Source organism: Buceros rhinoceros, unplaced genomic scaffold (assembly GCF_000710305.1).
Source record: "Buceros rhinoceros silvestris isolate BGI_N320 unplaced genomic scaffold, ASM71030v1 scaffold12926, whole genome shotgun sequence".
Classification (NCBI taxonomy): Eukaryota; Metazoa; Chordata; class Aves; order Bucerotiformes; family Bucerotidae; genus Buceros; species Buceros rhinoceros.
Window position 1 is genome coordinate 25,152 of NW_010418146.1, and position 18,548 is coordinate 43,699.

General features: G+C 34.8%; 1 protein-coding gene across 1 annotated transcript in view; it reads left to right on the forward strand.

Moving 5' to 3' along the window:
- The window catches only part of RASA2 (RAS p21 protein activator 2), a 41,239-nt gene that overhangs the window by 20,861 nt on the left and 1,830 nt on the right, over positions 1-18,548 (forward strand). Inside the window, 15 exon segments of the mRNA XM_010138423.1 lie at positions 1,742-1,814; positions 3,079-3,155; positions 4,470-4,568; positions 6,906-7,062; positions 8,313-8,461; positions 9,547-9,661; positions 10,110-10,184; positions 10,872-10,995; positions 12,373-12,479; positions 13,783-13,869; positions 13,951-14,028; positions 14,479-14,552; positions 15,783-15,889; positions 16,162-16,244; positions 17,138-17,352. Coding sequence (XP_010136725.1) covers positions 1,742-1,814; positions 3,079-3,155; positions 4,470-4,568; positions 6,906-7,062; positions 8,313-8,461; positions 9,547-9,661; positions 10,110-10,184; positions 10,872-10,995; positions 12,373-12,479; positions 13,783-13,869; positions 13,951-14,028; positions 14,479-14,552; positions 15,783-15,889; positions 16,162-16,244; positions 17,138-17,352 — 1,620 coding nt within the window.

Below are 18,548 nucleotides of genomic sequence, written 5' to 3' on the forward strand. Positions count from 1 at the left end.
TTCTGCATATATCACATCTTCCATTGTTACTATACTCTCCCCTACTATACTCTCAAGACTCTGAAGCTCTTTGGTCTGTCTGAATGGCCTGTGCTAGTCAGGAGCTGCTTGTCACTCAATTCTTCCTTTCTTCTCAGGTTTCGTACTGAACTTTTGATATCTGTGCTGTACTTCTTGTTAATTTTTGTCAAATTCCTGCAAGGGATGGTATAGGCATACTTGCCTTCCTTTGTTTCCTGTTCTTCTTAATGTGTTCTTTGCACCAGGTGTTTAGCAGTTGGGAGGAAGCAAGAGAGTCTTTAAGTTCTGGCAGGACCTTTCTAATGCCAGCACCTTCAGGATGCTACATGCAAAGTCATTGCGGTTTAAATATCTCTTTTTTTTTTTTTTTTATCTGTAATCCTGAATAACTGATGAGGTTTTTCATCTAAGAAAAATTCGATACCCTACACATTGCTGTCTGCAAGTCCCTGCCCAGTAGCATCTAAGTAAGCTAGTTTTCACTTCTTTCTTTTGCAACATCAAACCTAAGCCCATCTACTTTTTTCAGTACTGAAGAGTTGCCACTGTCAGCATAGTACCAGAACATCTTCTAGCAAACTCAGTGCTTTAAAGACTTAATAAGGATTGTCCCCGAGTAAGCTCTGAGAATGGGGCATTTCTTCCTCTTTGGTGATACATGATCACATTTTTTTAGGCTTGGATTGGGGATTTTTTGGTGTTTGTGTGGTTGGGGGTTTTTTTGTTGAAATTTTTTTAAGAGGAGTAGGGTGATTTGACCATTATACCTAGGAAGCGTGGTGTTGATTGCCAAAGAAGGTAAATTGACATGCATTTCCTGTTTGAGTCCCGTGATACAGATGGAACTGCGCAAATGTTGGTCCCCCAAAATATTTAGCCTGTTGGTATGGGAGTACAGGTGCAAATCTGGAAAAAAAACTTAACCAGGAGCTTCTGCCAATCTCACGCACGTGTGACTTACGTACCATGTCTGGAATATTTATACAGCCAGCACCTGAAAACAGTTAGTTGATGTCTAGGACAATTTTTCTTCTCCTTTTTCTGTTTTTTTCCTCCCCCCCCGCCCCCGCCTCCCATTTTATATTTGTTTCTTTTAAGAAAGCATTTTTAAACTGTCATAGCCCTTAACTAACTAAATAAGACTGTATTCTTTTATAAAATATGTAAAATTAAAAATCTATATAAAACACAAGGGAGTGGGGAACAATTGTTTTGTTTGACCCTATGCTGTTTAGTATCTTGCATTAACAAGAAATTATTCAGGGGCTTGGTGTAAGCCTCTGTCTGTAAAGAAGTAGTGGGTATTTCCGCAATAAAAGATGGTGGGAAAACCAGAAACTGGCGGTTGAGCAAGATGAGGAAAACTCTGCTTGTAACCTGCAAGCAGTGATAAGGAAATTGTCTGTGGACTTAAATTTGAAATGCTTTAGAAGTTGTTAATATATTTTACTTGATAAGTGTAAGTTATACTCATTTGTGAATTGAAATAGACACTTTGAGCTTTGACAGATGCATGATTAATTAGATACAGCTCTTGAAACTTTTCGAACTATATTATGAAAATGAACTAATTTTATTTTAATATTTTCTTCACTGATGAAAGTGATCTCTAAAATGACGAATGTTTTAACATAAATGTGTGGTCCTTCTTGACAATAGCATGTCTTTATAATTGTGTGTTTAAGTTGTCTATGGTAAAAATTTTACCACATTGGAACAGGAATGACCAAAAGAAGACCAAAGTAAAGAAGAAAACAAGCAATCCGCAGTTCAACGAAACGTTTTATTTTGAGGTAAATTTTTGTGTGGTATTCTGGCTATTTCTCTATTTTATGCAACCCTTAAAATATTTTTAAGCAAGCTACATAGCAGTACCTAGCGCGGAAAGGTCTTCAAGGATACTGAAGAGCTTTTACTAGCCTCTCAAATATAGGTGAATGACATACTTAATTTCTGGCGCTGCCAGACAATAGCATTCCCCTTCAATTGCTATATGAAAAATTACTTCCTCACAAGCACTTACATGAGTGTAATTCATTATCTTGACTCACTTTATATAGCATCTATTGATATCAGGAGTTTGGAGAGAACTTTAACCTGTGGAATTAGATTGAAAATTTTTTTCAAGAACATTGAGCTTAAAACCCCCCCAACTTCTTTAATAAATCAATGTAGCTATTATACCAAATAAAAGTTAATTTTATTATTTTATTTTAAAAACTGTTGACCTTTTTGTTGTTTAGGATTTGACTTCAGTCCTTTACGAGTTATCCTACAGTAACCAAATTATGAGTTTGCATTTTCATCTGATTGATCTGTAATAAAAGCTACATTTGCATGTAAGCATACTACACCATTCAGCTGAGAATTGGAAGTTGTGCAACTGTAACATGTGCCTCAAATGTATTATAATTTACTGTGTTTATGTAGATCACGGTCCTGCTGTGAGACTTCAGTGCGAAATTGTTCCATACTTATGTCTAGAGTATCAACACACGGTGTGTGTTTCTGTTGACCTGCTCGAGATACTGACTCTAATTTTGTAGGAAGTAAGATACGAGGATAAAAATGTGAACCAAACCACTCCTTTAACTTTATGACTTATTTATTGAAGTTAGACTGAGAATGCAATCAGTCAAGAAATAACGAAAATTAAAATAAGAGGTTACAGCTGTGGTATAAATAGGACAAGAAGACTTGGACTTCTTATTGTTTCCTTAAACATCTCAGAACTAACTTTAGTGCTTTCTTGGGGCTCATGCTGAATCCAAAGAAATTCTTGACATTTCATGTCATACTTCCTTCTTTTTTTTCTAGTAGATCTTTTCTGTAATTCCCTTAGATAGTAGCTAGCTCTCATCAATCTCCACAGTGAATGTTCTGACACATTTTTCACCTGCTTTTTGTCAAAAACCAGCTTGTTTGGTGACCTGAACTTTTTCATTTTTAAAAGGAAGAGTAATTATTTACCAGTGTTAGAAGCAGGGCTTTCTTTGTTTTTTAATATCTGTAATTCAACAGTAAAAAAATGTGTTAACAGGAGGAATTTACTTGCAGGTGACCAGGTCCAGCAGTTACACCAAAAAGTCCCAGTTCCAGGTGGAAGAAGAAGATATTGAGAAATTAGAAGTCAGGTAAGTTATGTAGATTAGAAAGTGATTTATCATTAATAAATCACAATATTTTATTATCAAGACAGTAAAGAAATGTTTTATTTTAGTGTAACTCCAGAAAATTGCTGATCAAACTTGTAGAAAAGATCCTTCTAATATGTAAAATTTTTTTTTTGTTTTCAAGTAATTAGTGATGGAGTGTATCTAGCAGTCTAAACTTGTTTCCTCTGCATGTGAGTAAAGAGGTGTGAGGATCTCCTATCAATATATCTTACTTTGGGCAGAATACCGATGACAAAAGTTGTACTGAAGGATAGCAGCATACCTGATGTTGGCTTCAAATGTAGTTGGCTGTTCTAATAAAAACAGGGAAAAGCCTCTTTTATGAGGTTCTTTCAAATTCACATTGCTTTTTAGAGGAAAGTGTGTTGCACCTTTTTCTTGCAAATGCAGAGAATAGTTCAAAGTATGTTCTCCTTTTCTGCTCCTTTACCCTTAGAACATGTCTGTTTGTATTTATGCTATGTAGTTAGAACAGTTGAGAGCCACTGCACTCAGTTTCTTTTCTTTATTGTGCTTATGTACATACGTGTACCAAATCTGCTGAGAGAAAGTCTTCAAGGCTAGCATATGTTTCCTAACAGGCATCAGAAGAAGAATTTAGTGGTTGGTTTTAATTGCCATTATAGAACTAACTTGGAATGTGCATTTTTGATTATTAGTTTGATGAATATCTTAATTAGAATTGTGTATTTCATTATAGATGGAAATATATTTAGAAAAACAGTCATGCCCCAACAAATCTAGTATTAATTTTTTTTGTTCTTCTTAACTGCTGTCTGTCAGAAATGTCAGAGAGGTAAGAAGTAATAGAAAAAAACCAAGGTGCATGTCTGGAGTCTGTGATTCCTTCTGAGGTTGAAAGCATACTAACTGCTAAGTGGGAAAACAAGCGCATGTGTTGGTGTGGAATTGCAGTGTGCCAAATTCTAGCCATTAGTTAGAGATATGTAAATATATTGGTTGGAAAATTCACTTGAATTACCTGAGAAGAAATGTGCACAGTTTTGGGGTGGAGACTGCTCAGAATACATATACATTGCCAATATCACTTCTGTTTACTGATGCAAGTCCAACTTACACTGTTTTTTATCTGTTCCTTATGGGTTAATATACCACTTGTTTGATTCTTCTTGATTTAATTAGAATGGAGTGAGATTTCTAACATTTTCTGCCTGCATGCATGTGGATTAGTGCTGTAAGGCAGTTACTATTAACTTGAAGTTTTTTATTTCTCTCTGGGAGAAAATAAGAACATTGCTTAATTTTTTTCAGGGTTGACATATGGAATAATGGAAATTTGGTACAAGACATCTTTCTAGGAGAAATTAAAGTTCCTGTGAAGGTGTTAAGAAATGATTCCTTCCAAGCATGGTGAGAAACAATGGCTCAGAAGTGAATTTGCTTCCGTCTTGCAGATTTTCTCTTGCAAAGGATATGTTTTATTCTAACTATCCATTAAAATACGACATCCTGCTCTAGTTCTAGGTAAAACTTCTTTCTAGGGAGTTTTCCTACTCGGTTAAATTTACCTTGCCAGAGGATGCATTTAGCTCTTCTTTACCCCAAGTCTGCCCACTCCCACAGAATAGTTCCTGCATTTGAACGGAAAGTGCAGAGAGTGAAGAAACAGAAGACTTAGCTTTACCGTCTTTCAGTCAGCTTGCTGTATTTTAGTGATCTGTTTATGCTTTTCAGCCTAACCAGTAAACCTGAAACTTTTGTTGTTTTTTGCATTATGCAACTGTACCTTAGTTCCTATTGCACAGCCTAAAAAGAAAACCCTGATAAAAAAGTGGGGGAAAGCAAACATCAAAAGATACTTTATATTAAGTGCCTAGACATTTTACAATTTTAATTGTGCAGTAAAACAACAAAAACCAAAAAATTCTGAAACTCAGAATTGCATCACTTGTAATTAAATCCTTAAGTCAGACTTCCAGAACGACTGATGAAGAGTTTGTTTAAAAATGGCTTTGTGGGTTTAGTTGTTTTTTTTTTTTTCCCCCCCTTTCTTTCTTCCTTGGGGAGGTTCTAAAAGTATCTTCTGGAACCAACCCAGCGTCATTTCAGGGGAGCAAGCACAGCAATTTAAAAGCTGGAAAGGTGAGGTATGAAGGAAATTCAGGAAAGAACTCTGCTTATAACATAGCAGCAACCTCCCTTCTGAAGTTCTTGAAAGCAGGAGCCAGTCTGTAGCCCCTTTACTGTCCCAGATGCTTAGCAGCAGGAAGTGATGAGCACAACAGGTTCAAATGCCTTAGTGTGTAGAACACGCTGCTTTTAGTGAATCTTTCAGTACAGAGAAAAGAGTGGAGGAAGCCTTTGCATATCTGTGTAGAAAACACATAGGAGATGAGTAAACGGGGACTAAATGGAACACATGTCTTGGTCAGGAACTATTATGGCTCTGTTCCTCATACCCATCTCGAGCTCTGAGTGTCTTGGACACGTCAAAGTTGAACTCTGATTCTTAGTCTTAATGTTTGAATGTGATCCTAAACTTAATAAATGTTTGTGTCAGTATTGTCTATTTTTCACACAGTATATTGCAGACCCAAGCTTGTTCTGCCAGTGCTCTGAACTGATAAAAGCTGTGTGACCGTATTAAGATAGTGATGACTCCGTTAACATCCTGCTAAAAGAAAAGTTGTATTAGCATGGACTTGTTCCCAGTATGTTGTGTTCATACAGCTTTATGAATTAACCTGACTCATGTCCAGTTCACTTGAAGCATCATTAGACAGGTTTGTGTCTGCTAATATATTTTCTAGGCATACCTTGTATTAAATATCCTCATATCTAATTATGAACTGTTGATCAAAATCAGTTATTTAAAACAACTTTTTAATATTAGTAATTTACGTTAAATGATTTTGAATATAGCTGAATTACAGCAGTCACTAGTACTAAATATTAGGAAAATAAGCCTAAGAGTCATGCTGTCAAATAGAGGTTCTCCTTGTAAATCTAAAGTTTTATTTTAGAGTAGCATGCCTTCATGGGCAATGCATCTGATTATTAAGAAAAGATTGTGGAAGTATTTGAAGTTAATTCAGTTGGTTGGGCTGAATGTTAAAACTGTACTGTGACACTACTTAAAAGCTGTTAACATTTTTTTGGGGCTGCACCTCCTGATGGGATACTGTTGAACTACAGCAAAAGCCGATGAATAGTTATTTAATATATTTTATATTGAAAGAAGGGAAAAAGCACTTCTGTGTGTTGGGTTTTTTTGTTTGTTCTTTTTTTTTTCCTTTAATCTTACTTACTTCTCAGGAATGCGGCCTGATAATACTGTGTATTTTTACTGGTTTCAGAGTAGACCACTTAAATTCTTGACACTGTTTCATCTGCAATGTCCAACACCCTAAATATAACCTAGACAAAAATGAGAAAGTCCAACAGAATTTCTATTTATTCCTGCTATCCAAGCTGAGCTACAAGAAGTACATCCTATTTCACTGTTGGGAAAGATATGAGAAAATAAATATATGTTTCATTATGTGCTAAGGGTGCACCAAATGATGCTGCTTTTTAAAAATTCTTTCGTGTGTCAAGGTTTTTTTTATGTGACTTCTGTTGGCAGTTTTCAGACCCAGTTTATGTATTCTGAAATAATCAAATGTGATACTTTCTTTATTGTCGTCAGAATCAGTCAAATCAATGAAATGTAAATCTAATATTTGAGAATTGCACTGTTGCTTTCAGGTATTTACTTCAACCAAGGGAAAATGGAAACAAGTCTTCTAAAAGTGATGATTTGGGATCACTTAGATTAAATATCTGTTATACTGAAGACTATGTACTTCCATCTGAATACTATGCCTCTCTAAGAAACTTGCTGCTAAAATCATCAGATGTTCAGGTACTTGTTGAAAATTTCTTTTAAAATGAAAACTTAAGTCATGCAATCCTGTTTGAGGCAATGTGCATCGTGCAGCTCTGTGGTTAGGAGAGATACAAAGTAAACTTTGTGGTCCTTTCCAACCCAAACAATTCTGATTCTATGCATATCTAGATAATTTTTTTTTTCCTTTGCATGAATTACTTCTGTCACAGGCAGATGAGCAGCTTATAGAGCATCTACTTTTGCACCAAACTACCAAGGTTTTCTTCTTATTTTAGAAGAACTGGCAGAAATAGTGAAATAACCTGTGCTCTGTGTGCGGAAGAGATAAAATACTTTCTTCTTATTGGTTGCTCTTTTCAACATTGTGTTTTCCCACTGGCTGCTATTGGCCTCCTGGATTTCATGTTTTTCCGGGGACGTCGATCCATTATTGGCACTGAAGGGGAGATAATCACCTTTTACCAAAACTGGTCTGCTTCAGAATTGATTTCTAATTCCACATCTTCTGAATTGCTTCTGTCTTCCCCAGTATGTTAATCGCCATGACCAGATTTCTTGTGGACGTGGTGACAAAGAGGGAATTGTGGTAGATGGTTAGCATAACGCTGAGACAAGAATCAAATTATAGTAACCAGGCTTTATATTCCTAGGTCTTTTATAGCATTTCTTCACTTCAGTGTTGGTGAAATACTGGCAGAGGAGAAGAAAGGTAAAGAGAAAGCAGATTGTGACTCAAAAATATTAGCCCATATTCAAATACTATTTCACTGGAATTCAGGAAGAGCTGAGTATGTAGCTAGCAGCAGTCAGCAACTGTCTTTTTTTTACATAACTTAATCAGTTCTTTTATTGAAATTTCCATCTGTAGAATGGTGACAGGCACTTTAGAAGTGTGAGAACTGTATTTTAATGTGCTCTGGTTATTGTTTTATAAATCCTATAAAGATAAGTGACATTGTAGTAAAGCAATTGCTTACTGCCTCTTACTTGGACTTGACAAAGCCACACTCTAAACCCTTTAGGGAATATGAGAAGGGTGACTAGATGTTGAATTTAATTCTTAAATGTCAAGTGTAGAGTATATAATGCCAATTTTCAGTTATTTCTGTAGAATGGAAACTTGTAATTGCCATGTTGTAAGCAAATATTGAAACTTTCTGTTAAGAAGCTATGTCTGTAGTCTTGTTAGATTTGATCTGTACTTTGCCAAATATGTGAAGAACTTAACTACTTCACTCATTATTTCATATTTTGCTTTCTCACAGCCGATTTCTGCATCTGCTGCTTACATACTGAGTGAAGTTTGTCGAGAGAAGTATGACGCTGTTCTGCCTCTTGTACGATTGTTGCTACACCACCATAAGCTAGTTCCATTTGTTGCTGCTGTGGCAGAACTAGATCTTAAGGACACCCAGTATGTATTTCATGTTTAGTGTTGTCATGCCTCTTTAAAGCATTCTTAGAGTTTCAGAGTCCTTAATGATACAACATTGATAAGTAAGCATGTGAAATTTCTTTATTTCATTATGTAAAACTGACTAAATTGTCCACTGACTAATTTGTCCACTCTATAAATTTTGCTGGTCATTAGACTGGTACTTAACGTCTTTTAAATTGCTGAGGATCTTACCCTATTTCCTTTAGTATGTGATGTAAAAGACAGGGACTCTCTTTCTGCAGAGATGTTTTGTTAGTAAGTACATGTCCTCCTGCATGCCTTGAAAGTAGCAAGTATGGGAGTTTTTCCAAGTAGCAGTATATGGCCTGTGAATATACAGCTCTGTGGTTAGGATAGAAATGCAGCAGACCCGAGTAGTGACCACGGAGGTGCTGAGTCACAGCCTGTGGAGATGTGGAAGGGATTTTGTCACCACAGGATCGTTCATTTCAAAGCTGACTTACTCCAGATTTAAATAAGGTGAGACAATTTAACTGTGTAGAAAGAGGTGACTCACAGGGAAAATAATTTTCTAAACTGCATTTTAGTATACAATTTCCATTAACAAAGAAAGACTGTAATGAGTAAAAAGCATTAACTCTAGATTAAATAAGTTTTGGTTGAAGTGTCTGAGTTTATCAATATAGTATAGCAGTATGCTATTTATTGTAGCTCTTAAGATTTTTTTTTTCACCAGGAATACTGGAGGAAGAATTGTTTATCAGTGAGGTACAAGTCTTCATTATTTTGGAATTTTCTCCAGTTCTTTCTCACATTCAGTACTGGATTATAACTTCCTCTGTCTAAAATTTCTTAGGCTTTTCCTTATGGTTTTATTTATGTTCCTGGGTTTCATAATAGCTGTAATAATATTCTTGTTTATTCTTTTCCTGGTTCTGAGTGCCACTGGAACCCTGGGTATCTAGGTTCTGGAATTCCTGAGTGAAATATATGGAAAAATATTTTCAAAAAATGAATTATTTAATAGCAAGATAAAGTATTCATCACATGAGCTTCTTCTTTTTTTGCCTGTTCTAATAAAATCAATTATTTTCTGACAGAGAAGCAAACACAGTCTTCAGAGGCAACTCATTAGCAACTCGGTGTGTAGATGAAATGATGAAAATAGTGGGGAAGCACTACCTAAAGGTTACTTTGAAACCTGTTATTGATGAGGTAGGTTATCCTACTGAAACTTTTTTCAGGACACTTTGACCACTGGGGTATCCTGTCTCTTTGATAGGCATTCTTACAGCTCCCTGTGCAGTAGTAATTACTCGGGTGGGGGAATTCTAGAGTAAAGTTCAGCTGAGAACTAATTGATTAAGTTTAGTGGGATGAGCTGCTTTTTGTTGTATGTTCCATGTGCTTGAAAATAAACAATAGCAGTTGCACCAGTCTCTAACACATTGCAGAATTTATCCGCATGATGCTTTACGTGATTGATTGCGAGTAGAAAGGCACACACAGAAGTGAGGATGATTACTGCATGTTGTTATGGATGGTTAGAACCTATTTAGAGTTTTACCCCTAAATCTAGGACAGAATCTGGTTTTCAATAGGTGCATTTTCATTCTTTCTGTTTGAAAAATTGAACTCCTACAGTTTTGTTTGTTCATTTCAGATATGTGAGTCTCCTAAACCCTGTGAAATAGATCCCATCAAATTAAGAGAGGGGGATAATGTAGAAATCAATATGGTGAGTGTCCTAATCTGTTCTTCCTAATTTAAACTTTCTCACAATCTGATAGAAAAACACTGTAAAAGGAACTCTGTGGAAAGGAAAGTTAGTAACTTACGGTAGCAGTCTAATCCTGATTCCTGAGTAAATGAAGAAAAAGTTCTATTTTCTTCTCCCTGTTTATGAAAACAGAAAAGGAAACGTCCAACAGAAAATGGGATGGGGAGGAGAAACTAAACTGAGGATTACTTCTTCCTTACCAGTTTGTTGGGTGTTGTGATTCCTGATGTTCAGTACTCAACATCTAGATGATGTACCAAATAAGAACTGCATTAACACTTTCCATTGAAGTTTTGCTTGCCACTTGCGCGTTACCAGAGGATGATGTTTAAGACAATAGTTGCTGCAACAAACTAAGTTAACATTCACTAGGTATGCATGGGAAGTGCTCCTTCCTTTTAACATGTTGTCAAATTACACTGCTTATGTAATTTAATGTAAGTGAATGCCATTAAACTGTCTTTTAATTCTGGTAATCCCATATAAATATTGTGTGTGTATATATATAAATGCTGTACTAAATTACATAGAGTAGTCAGGCAGTGTTTTATAAAAAGGAATTGTGTTACATTTGTGTTCAGGGAAAAAAAACAGAAATGCAGATGTTAATGGTCTGAAAAAATACGTTTTTTTTCATAATTGCAGGAAAATCTACGCTATTATGTAGACAAAGTATTCTGTGAAATTGTGCAGTCAAGTATAAGTTGTCCTACCCTAATGTGTGATGTTTTTTATTCTTTGAGGCATCTGGCTGCCAAAAGATTTCCAAGTAAGTGTTCTCTAAAAACTTTTGAAAATGGTATTCAGGGTGAAATCCTTAACTTATGTAGTTACCTTAAGGGGATTGTTAAAATTCTGGCCTTGTCCTAAGCTGTGCCCTGAACTTCTTACCTTGACAATCAGGCATTTGTTATCAGTCTGCAAGTTACAGTAAAGCTTTGTGGTTGATCAGCGAGGACTTTGTGGTTCTGATTAAAAAAAAAAAAGTAGCAGCAGGTTGGAAACGCTATAAGACAACAGCGAACAAGAACTCACCAACTGAAGTATGAGGTAAGAGAAGAAAAGCACAAGTAAAACAAGAAGTGATGTAGTTGAAAGATACATAAAGTTTGGAAGAGCTGACATGTTCATTGCTTCAAAGAAGCAAGATGTAAACTTGAAAATAAATTCAGTATTTACATCTTAACTACGTGAACTGCAACCATGTCAACTATGATTAGCACATTCATAACTTGGATGAAGTTAGCTTTACTACTACCATAGCTTTAGTATTTATGAGTAGTTTTGAGGAGGGTGGACAATGTAAAATATTTAATGCATTTGTAGTGTGACCAGTATTAGAACATTTTTATTCTTTCAGAATGGTTTTAATGAATTCAGAATGGTTTTAATGTAAGACTAATGTGGGTCTGAAATACTCTTATACTTCAGTGAAATAAAATCTGAACTGTCATATGATAAGCTACGAATGAATTCTTGTAATCTGGAGCCTTTCTCTGATTCATGTTTGTCACTGGAATTGACACCATAGATTCCTCTAGTTAAGACAGTCCTTTCAGAATAGCTAACTTCCCAGAGAGATCAGGTTGAAGTGGTCATTAGAGTACAAATGTGATCCCACTATATTTTCCAGTATAAAGATGTGAATATATCCAAAATATTAGATGAGAAAATCCTCATTTACAACATGAAAATTATAACATGATGAGTTTCTGATGCAACTCAGAATTAAAGTCATTCATATGTGTTGACTGCATTTGTTGTGCGTTTGAGTTGATCAGGGATTAGCTTTATGGGTGGATAAACCTGATGGCCCTAGTTGTTTGAAGGCCCTTTCTTTTGGTGCAGCAGGCAGGCAGCTGTGCTTAATCAACACTGTATGTAAATGCTTGCAATAATCTTATCGCTCCTAGGTGGATCTGAGCCAGTTTTATGAGAACAGAATTTCTTTTCAGAGAAAGAAACACTCCATTATAAGTCGAACATTTCTTGATCATCTTTTTCATTTCATGCACTTCATTGATTTTTTTATTCTGTTTTAAAATGTCTCCTCTGATGTTACCTTCTTAAGGATTCTTACGTTGACTGTCTTCACTATTTCCTGTTAAGTTTAGCGCATGTTACATTCCATGGTTTTTCTCTGCAGACGACCCTCATGTACAGTACTCTGCAGTGAGCAGCTTTGTGTTTCTTCGTTTCTTTGCTGTAGCCGTAGTCTCACCTCATACTTTTCATTTACGGCCTCATCATCCAGTAAGTTTTGTAAAGCTTTGTTCTGTTTTATTCAAAACCATCAGATCTGTTTAACTGGGAAAGGCATAAGTTTCTTTCAGTGGATCTGTAACGTGGAAATAAGATGACTAAATGTCTTTAGGTTGAGTTTTCAATTTTATACATCAGCAAAGAAACTAAGACATTTGCAGTTCTTTAAGCATCAAATTTCTCTGTCTTTATGAGGCGTTCTCAGATGATGTAGAAGAGCTGGTGATATTAAAAGATTCTGCACCCTTTTTGGGAATGTATTCCTTTGTTTAGAATAGCAACATGACTGGGGGTTCTTTAAGGCATGTGCCTAAATTACATTGTTCCCTCCCATCATGAAAGTTCAATATCCAGATGTCACTTTTACTTTTAAAAAAATGTTTCTATTTGTGTCTTAAATAGAGGTTATAGAGTTAGCCAATAATTGGTCTGCATATTTATTCTGGATTCCACTACTTGCAGTGGGTTGCCAAATCTTCCATATTCAGTTTTGAAATTGTCAAGTAGATAGGCGTTAAAAGACATAATCTTCAAAGGCAAGAATATAGACATGGAGAGAAATACTGTATTATTTTCACATATAATACAGAATATGTATGAATTCTGCTCCAGAGGTTGCCTTTAATAGTTTAGTTTGTTTACTTGTGAGTCGTGCTTTCAAAAAAAAAAATCTACTTGCTCAAATTCCTTTGACGTTATCCTGTTTGAGAAAAAGATTACATGATTTTCTGACTTAAGGGTTAAACATTTTAAAGAGAACAGCAAGGCCCCTTTCTGTAGCTATGTTTATAATCCTGTACTAAAATGAGGTGAGCATGTGGTGAGGTAGCAAACAAATTTGGCAAAAGCCTTCAAGTTTTAATTTCACTTGATATTATGAAAATTTCTACCATTTGTCCAGCAATAGTTCATTATGTTTAGTGTTAAATTTTGATTCAGAAGCATTAGATGTGTAGTAACAATTAAAGGATTTGAGGGGTTTGAGATGTTTCATAGGTAAAAATATTTTTCCAAGTACTAATATTTAATCCTAGTAGTAGAATTATATTCTACTATTCTATATTAAACACTGTGCAGTAGCTTACAAAATAGATTCACAAAGCACAAGCACTAATAGAGCATGATATTACATATGCATTTCTTCTCTTTGGATGAAGAAGAAAAGGAATTGAAGATGTGTCAGATTTACTACATTGTGTACTGTAGTAATCCGTGTGATTTCCATTTTTAAATCAAAATTTTATTTGGAATTATGAAAAAAATGTGACTTCTGAATTTTGTTTCTTTATTTTAGGATGCACAAACTTCTAGGACATTAACTCTTATATCAAAAGCCATCCAGACTTTGGGGAGTTGGGGAAGTTTGACCAAAAGTAAACTTGTAAGGCAACTAAAATTCTTTCTCATTTCATAGACAACATTTTTTGAAAACTTATTTATATCAATATCCCTTTTCTTTCAGTCAAGCTTCAAGGAGACATTTATGTGCGAGTTTTTCAAAACATTTCAAGAAGAAAAATTTACTCAATCTGTTAAAAAGGTACCTTTTAGTTAGATTTTTGTTAATTATTGATGTATTTGATCAGAGTTAATTATTAGAAGATTGTGTTATTGTTCAATTTTCAACTAGAGAAAAGAACAATTGTGGTCAATTCCAGAGATTTTAAAAACAAAACAAAAAAAACCTCCAATAAAGTCCACACAATTGAATACACAAGAGTTGTACATAGTGGACTAAGCTAATATAGTTTAAAAAAAGTACTACAAATTTTTTTAAACAGACTTTATTAATCTGCTGTTAAGGAACTAATTAAGGAAGTCTTGCGTGGCTTATGTGGTTGTTCCAAGTCCTTGCAATATATTTTCGTTTCATCTGTTGCGTTAAGTAATTGTTCTGTTCGGGAGAAACTGTACATATGTATTTTCAAAATAGCTTTTCATTGTTCTCTGTTTCTGAATAGTATATATTCCTTGTGTATTCTTTCTGAAGTTCCTAGATGATGTTTCCTCTACTGAAAGTAAAGAGCCTAGTGGTCTGAGTGAACCAGTACATCTAAAAGAAGGGTAAATACTTCTTGAATCTATATTGGGCAGAACAAAACTTACTTTACTGTCTTTTCATTAATGCCAGTGTCAGATTAATGCTCATGAAAATGTTTGATATAGTGTAGAAATTATTATATTTGTAATTTGTTACAATTTTCTGTTAGTTTGCAGATTTAGTTTAAACCAATAGCTGTAAACTGTCATGACTCATGTTTTAAATACTTTGGAAAAAATAATTAAAAGCCGCTTAAACCTATTAAAGCCTGTCTGCATATCTATTACAATTCACTGTGTGCTCTGTGATGGTTTATTCAGGATTGTGAAAGTGTATTTTAAAAGAACTTACAAATTTAATTTAGTATGACTTTGCATGCTGTTTAAGCTCAGCCAGCTAAATATTCTGCCTTTAAAGTGGGAGAAAAAACTGCCCTGTAACTGGAATACTTAACAGTAAATGATAGAACACTTTTATAAAAATTGAGGTGAAAATCACTTTTTCTAAGAAATTAACTGAGAATTTTTTTTTTACGTTGATCAAGAATAGCTGATGAATTAGTTCAAACAACATTTATGGGGAAAAAATATTTGTATTTATCAGAGATGTAGAGTCATAGCGAGTAAAGATTCTTCTGTGAAACAAAACATCTAAATTTCAAACAAGGAAGAAATGTACCGCTTATGAAAATACTAACTAGAAATGAAGGAGACAATTGTAGCAGATCAGCACTTAGTTATAGTAATTTGGAAGCTAATCTGTGTTATAAATTGATGCTGTTGCTTAAAAAATAGTTGCCAGTCAGTACACTGAAAGTGTACTGAATACAGTTGTGTCTACCCTTGCTATTGAGTCGTGTTCAGTGTCATCTCATTTATATTCAGTTTCTGATCCAGATAAGGTGAAGTACATTCACCTGTAAAAGTTGCAGGAAAGAGAATCTTGTAGTGGGATACACCTTACTCCCTTTTGGGAAAATTTGGAGTTCTGGGTCTGAATAAGTAAGTACCCACTCCAAACGTACTGCTCCAAACAAGACTATGGATTGCGCATTTGTCAAACTCCTTTCCTGTTTATGGAATCCTCTACACGATCACCGTATCGGGAGGTAGTCTAGTAGATTTATTTTTTTTATCTACAAAGAACTAGATTTTTATGTTGCTGCATGAACAGTAATGTGGTATCTCAATAAATGGTGTTAAAATCTCTTTACAAGGCCAATGGTTGCACTTCATTTCATTCTGCCTTTACAGAGAAATGTACAAAAGGGCTCAGGGAAGGACTCGAATTGGTAAAAAAAATTTCAAGAAGCGGTGGTTCTGTTTAACAAGTAGAGAATTAACCTACCACAAACAGCAAGGTAAATTATTTCTTTTACAATTATGTCTATTTTTGAAGTGTTTGTATCAATTTGTGCTTTTTAAAAAGTATATTATTTTCTTTTCCTAAAGTACATACGGTAAGTTTTAGTTACCTTTGAGATTATCAAATGCTTCTGTCTGATTCACGTGCATTTTCTCAATAATAAAAATGCACATTTTGAGAACTTAACCTACAGTATGAGTGCACTGAGCTTATAAAAACAGTTTTTCAAAAAACCTGTTTCGCTCATCTGTTTACAATTTTTTACAGATAAAGAACCAATTTTTACTATTCCAATAAAAAACATCCTTGCAGTGGAGAAACTTGATGAGAGCTCCTTCAACAAAAAAAATGTGAGTCAGTATACAGTTCATATGTAATTCTTGATGTGTTCTTTAAATAAAAGATGATAAATAGCTTATAGCGTTACTGAAAGCCCATTACTAGACACTTTAGAAAAATATCATGCTTGGATCAGGAATTAAAAACTGTATGCAGTATTTCCAAGTACTGTGAATCTGGAACTTAACCTGGAGATTTGGATCTCTGCACCAACCTTTCTGACTGCTCCCTCTTTCAAGTTTCTGGAACGAAAGTTAAAACCACTGTGGCCTTCTTTCAGAACACTTTTATGTATGCTATTAGTATGTATTATATTATGTTCTACTAGAAATATAATATTACCAAATTTATATTTATTTAATATATTTATTCCTTTTGATGAGCACTTCCTGTAGTACCTTCATCAGCTGAGACAGTTGTCTGCTCACAGCCTTACTGTAGACCTGTAACACTGTGGTATTTCTGAGGTTATTTCCTGAGGCAGTGATTAAAGTGCAATTGTAATATAGACTGAGGATTGCTAAAAGAGAGACTTCTGGGAATCTTCTCTTACTCTCAGAATATGATGCATGAAGTCTGAGGTCACATTTAAAGATGTGTTAATGTAGAGGACAGAAAATGCATCATATTCTAATGCTTTAAGGATTATTCGTGGCTGAGGAAATGGTGTAGGTAGAACACAGGGAGCTGGGGTTTTTTGTTTGGTTGTTTTTTTTTCCTCCTAAGGAAGGCCGTGTAGTAAAATGAAACAAGTGAAAAGACTTCCTTTATCCCTTGTCTCATTTTCTGTCTTAATATGGCTTTGTTGAATTGCATGAGCTTTGAAATCCATTTTCATATATTCAAAGTTGCTCAATAACTGGATTTTTTTACTGAGCAGAATAATGTTGCATTCCTTCTACAGATGTTTCAAGTACTACATGGAGAAAAGCCACTTTATATCCAAGCAAATAACTGTGTAGAAGCTAGTGAGTGGATAGAAGCTCTTTGCCGGGTAACGAGATGCAACCCGAAGAGGCTTAGTTTTTACCATCCTTCTGCTTTCCTGAATGGAAGCTGGCTTTGCTGCAAGGCTACAGTAGAGAACACAGTGGGCTGTGCTCGTTGCACTGCGTAAGTTGCTTCTCAGATGAAAATGTATTTGTTTTGTAGGACAAATAATGTACAATTCACTATACAAATTAGAATTCTGGGGGCAAGGCTTTCCCTGTCTACTTTAGCAAGTTTTGCCTCTAAAAACATGCCTTACTAATAAGGCCCGAAGTACTGGATTTTACTAGGTCTATTACTTCATCAGCCACCATATGAAATGAAGATAACCAGTTCAGCATGTAAATTAAAAATATTTAATAGATTATTTATTTTCACACAAAATAATAGATTTATTAGCTTAAGTTTATTCAGATGCCAAGCTGAATGCAGAAATATGACACACCTAGGTCATTTATATGACATAATTGAAATACCTTGCTGCAGAGGGCTCAGCCTGGAAGTCTGTCTTTCTCTAATTGGCTTGTTTTATACAGCTGCTTGTTTTAAACAGTTACTTTTTTTTTTATCCTCGCATATTTTAAAACACCACGTACTAAGAAAATAATCTTGGGATGTGGATTCCAACAAATTATTTGGTATTTGTAGCTATGGTAGGAAGGTTAATATCATATAATGCATTACCACTTTTTTTAAGCTGCTGATTTCTGAAAACAAACAAATGCTCTGATCTTTTTTTAAAAATAAATTTATCCTTAACCTGATAGGTTGCGTAAACTACAGACTAAAGATCTCAGTCAGTGCTCTGAAATTCAGGATGAGTCCTACATGATAACTTTCTGAAAATATATAAAATACTTTTTTCCACGTTACTCCATTCATACGTCTGATAGGTTTCATAGTTCAAAAGAGTTCCATTACTAAATAACTTTTGGTTGGCTTTGCCTTCCAGGTTTTTTAACTGTTCTGGTTTAGGAATGTATCTTGTCCTTCTGTTCTAGTTTCCTTTCAGGCGTAGTAGATTCTAAAATAAGTGTCTAATAGTCATTTAATAACAATCTTACTTATTTTTGAAATATTTTTCTCTTTACATACTGAATAATAAATTCTATTTGGAAAAGCTACTTTTAGTATTGCTATATTGATTGTCCTCAAAACTGTATATGCCTGTTTACAGGACATTGGCAATGAATGCCATGTTTAGCAATTGTCTATTACTGATAGATGTATTAAAAGGCTAGTTGTATTGAAATAGAATCAGTTTTTACTTGCTTTCAAACCTTTCAAGAACCTGTCTCTCTTTTTCACCTTTTAGCTATGTTCCT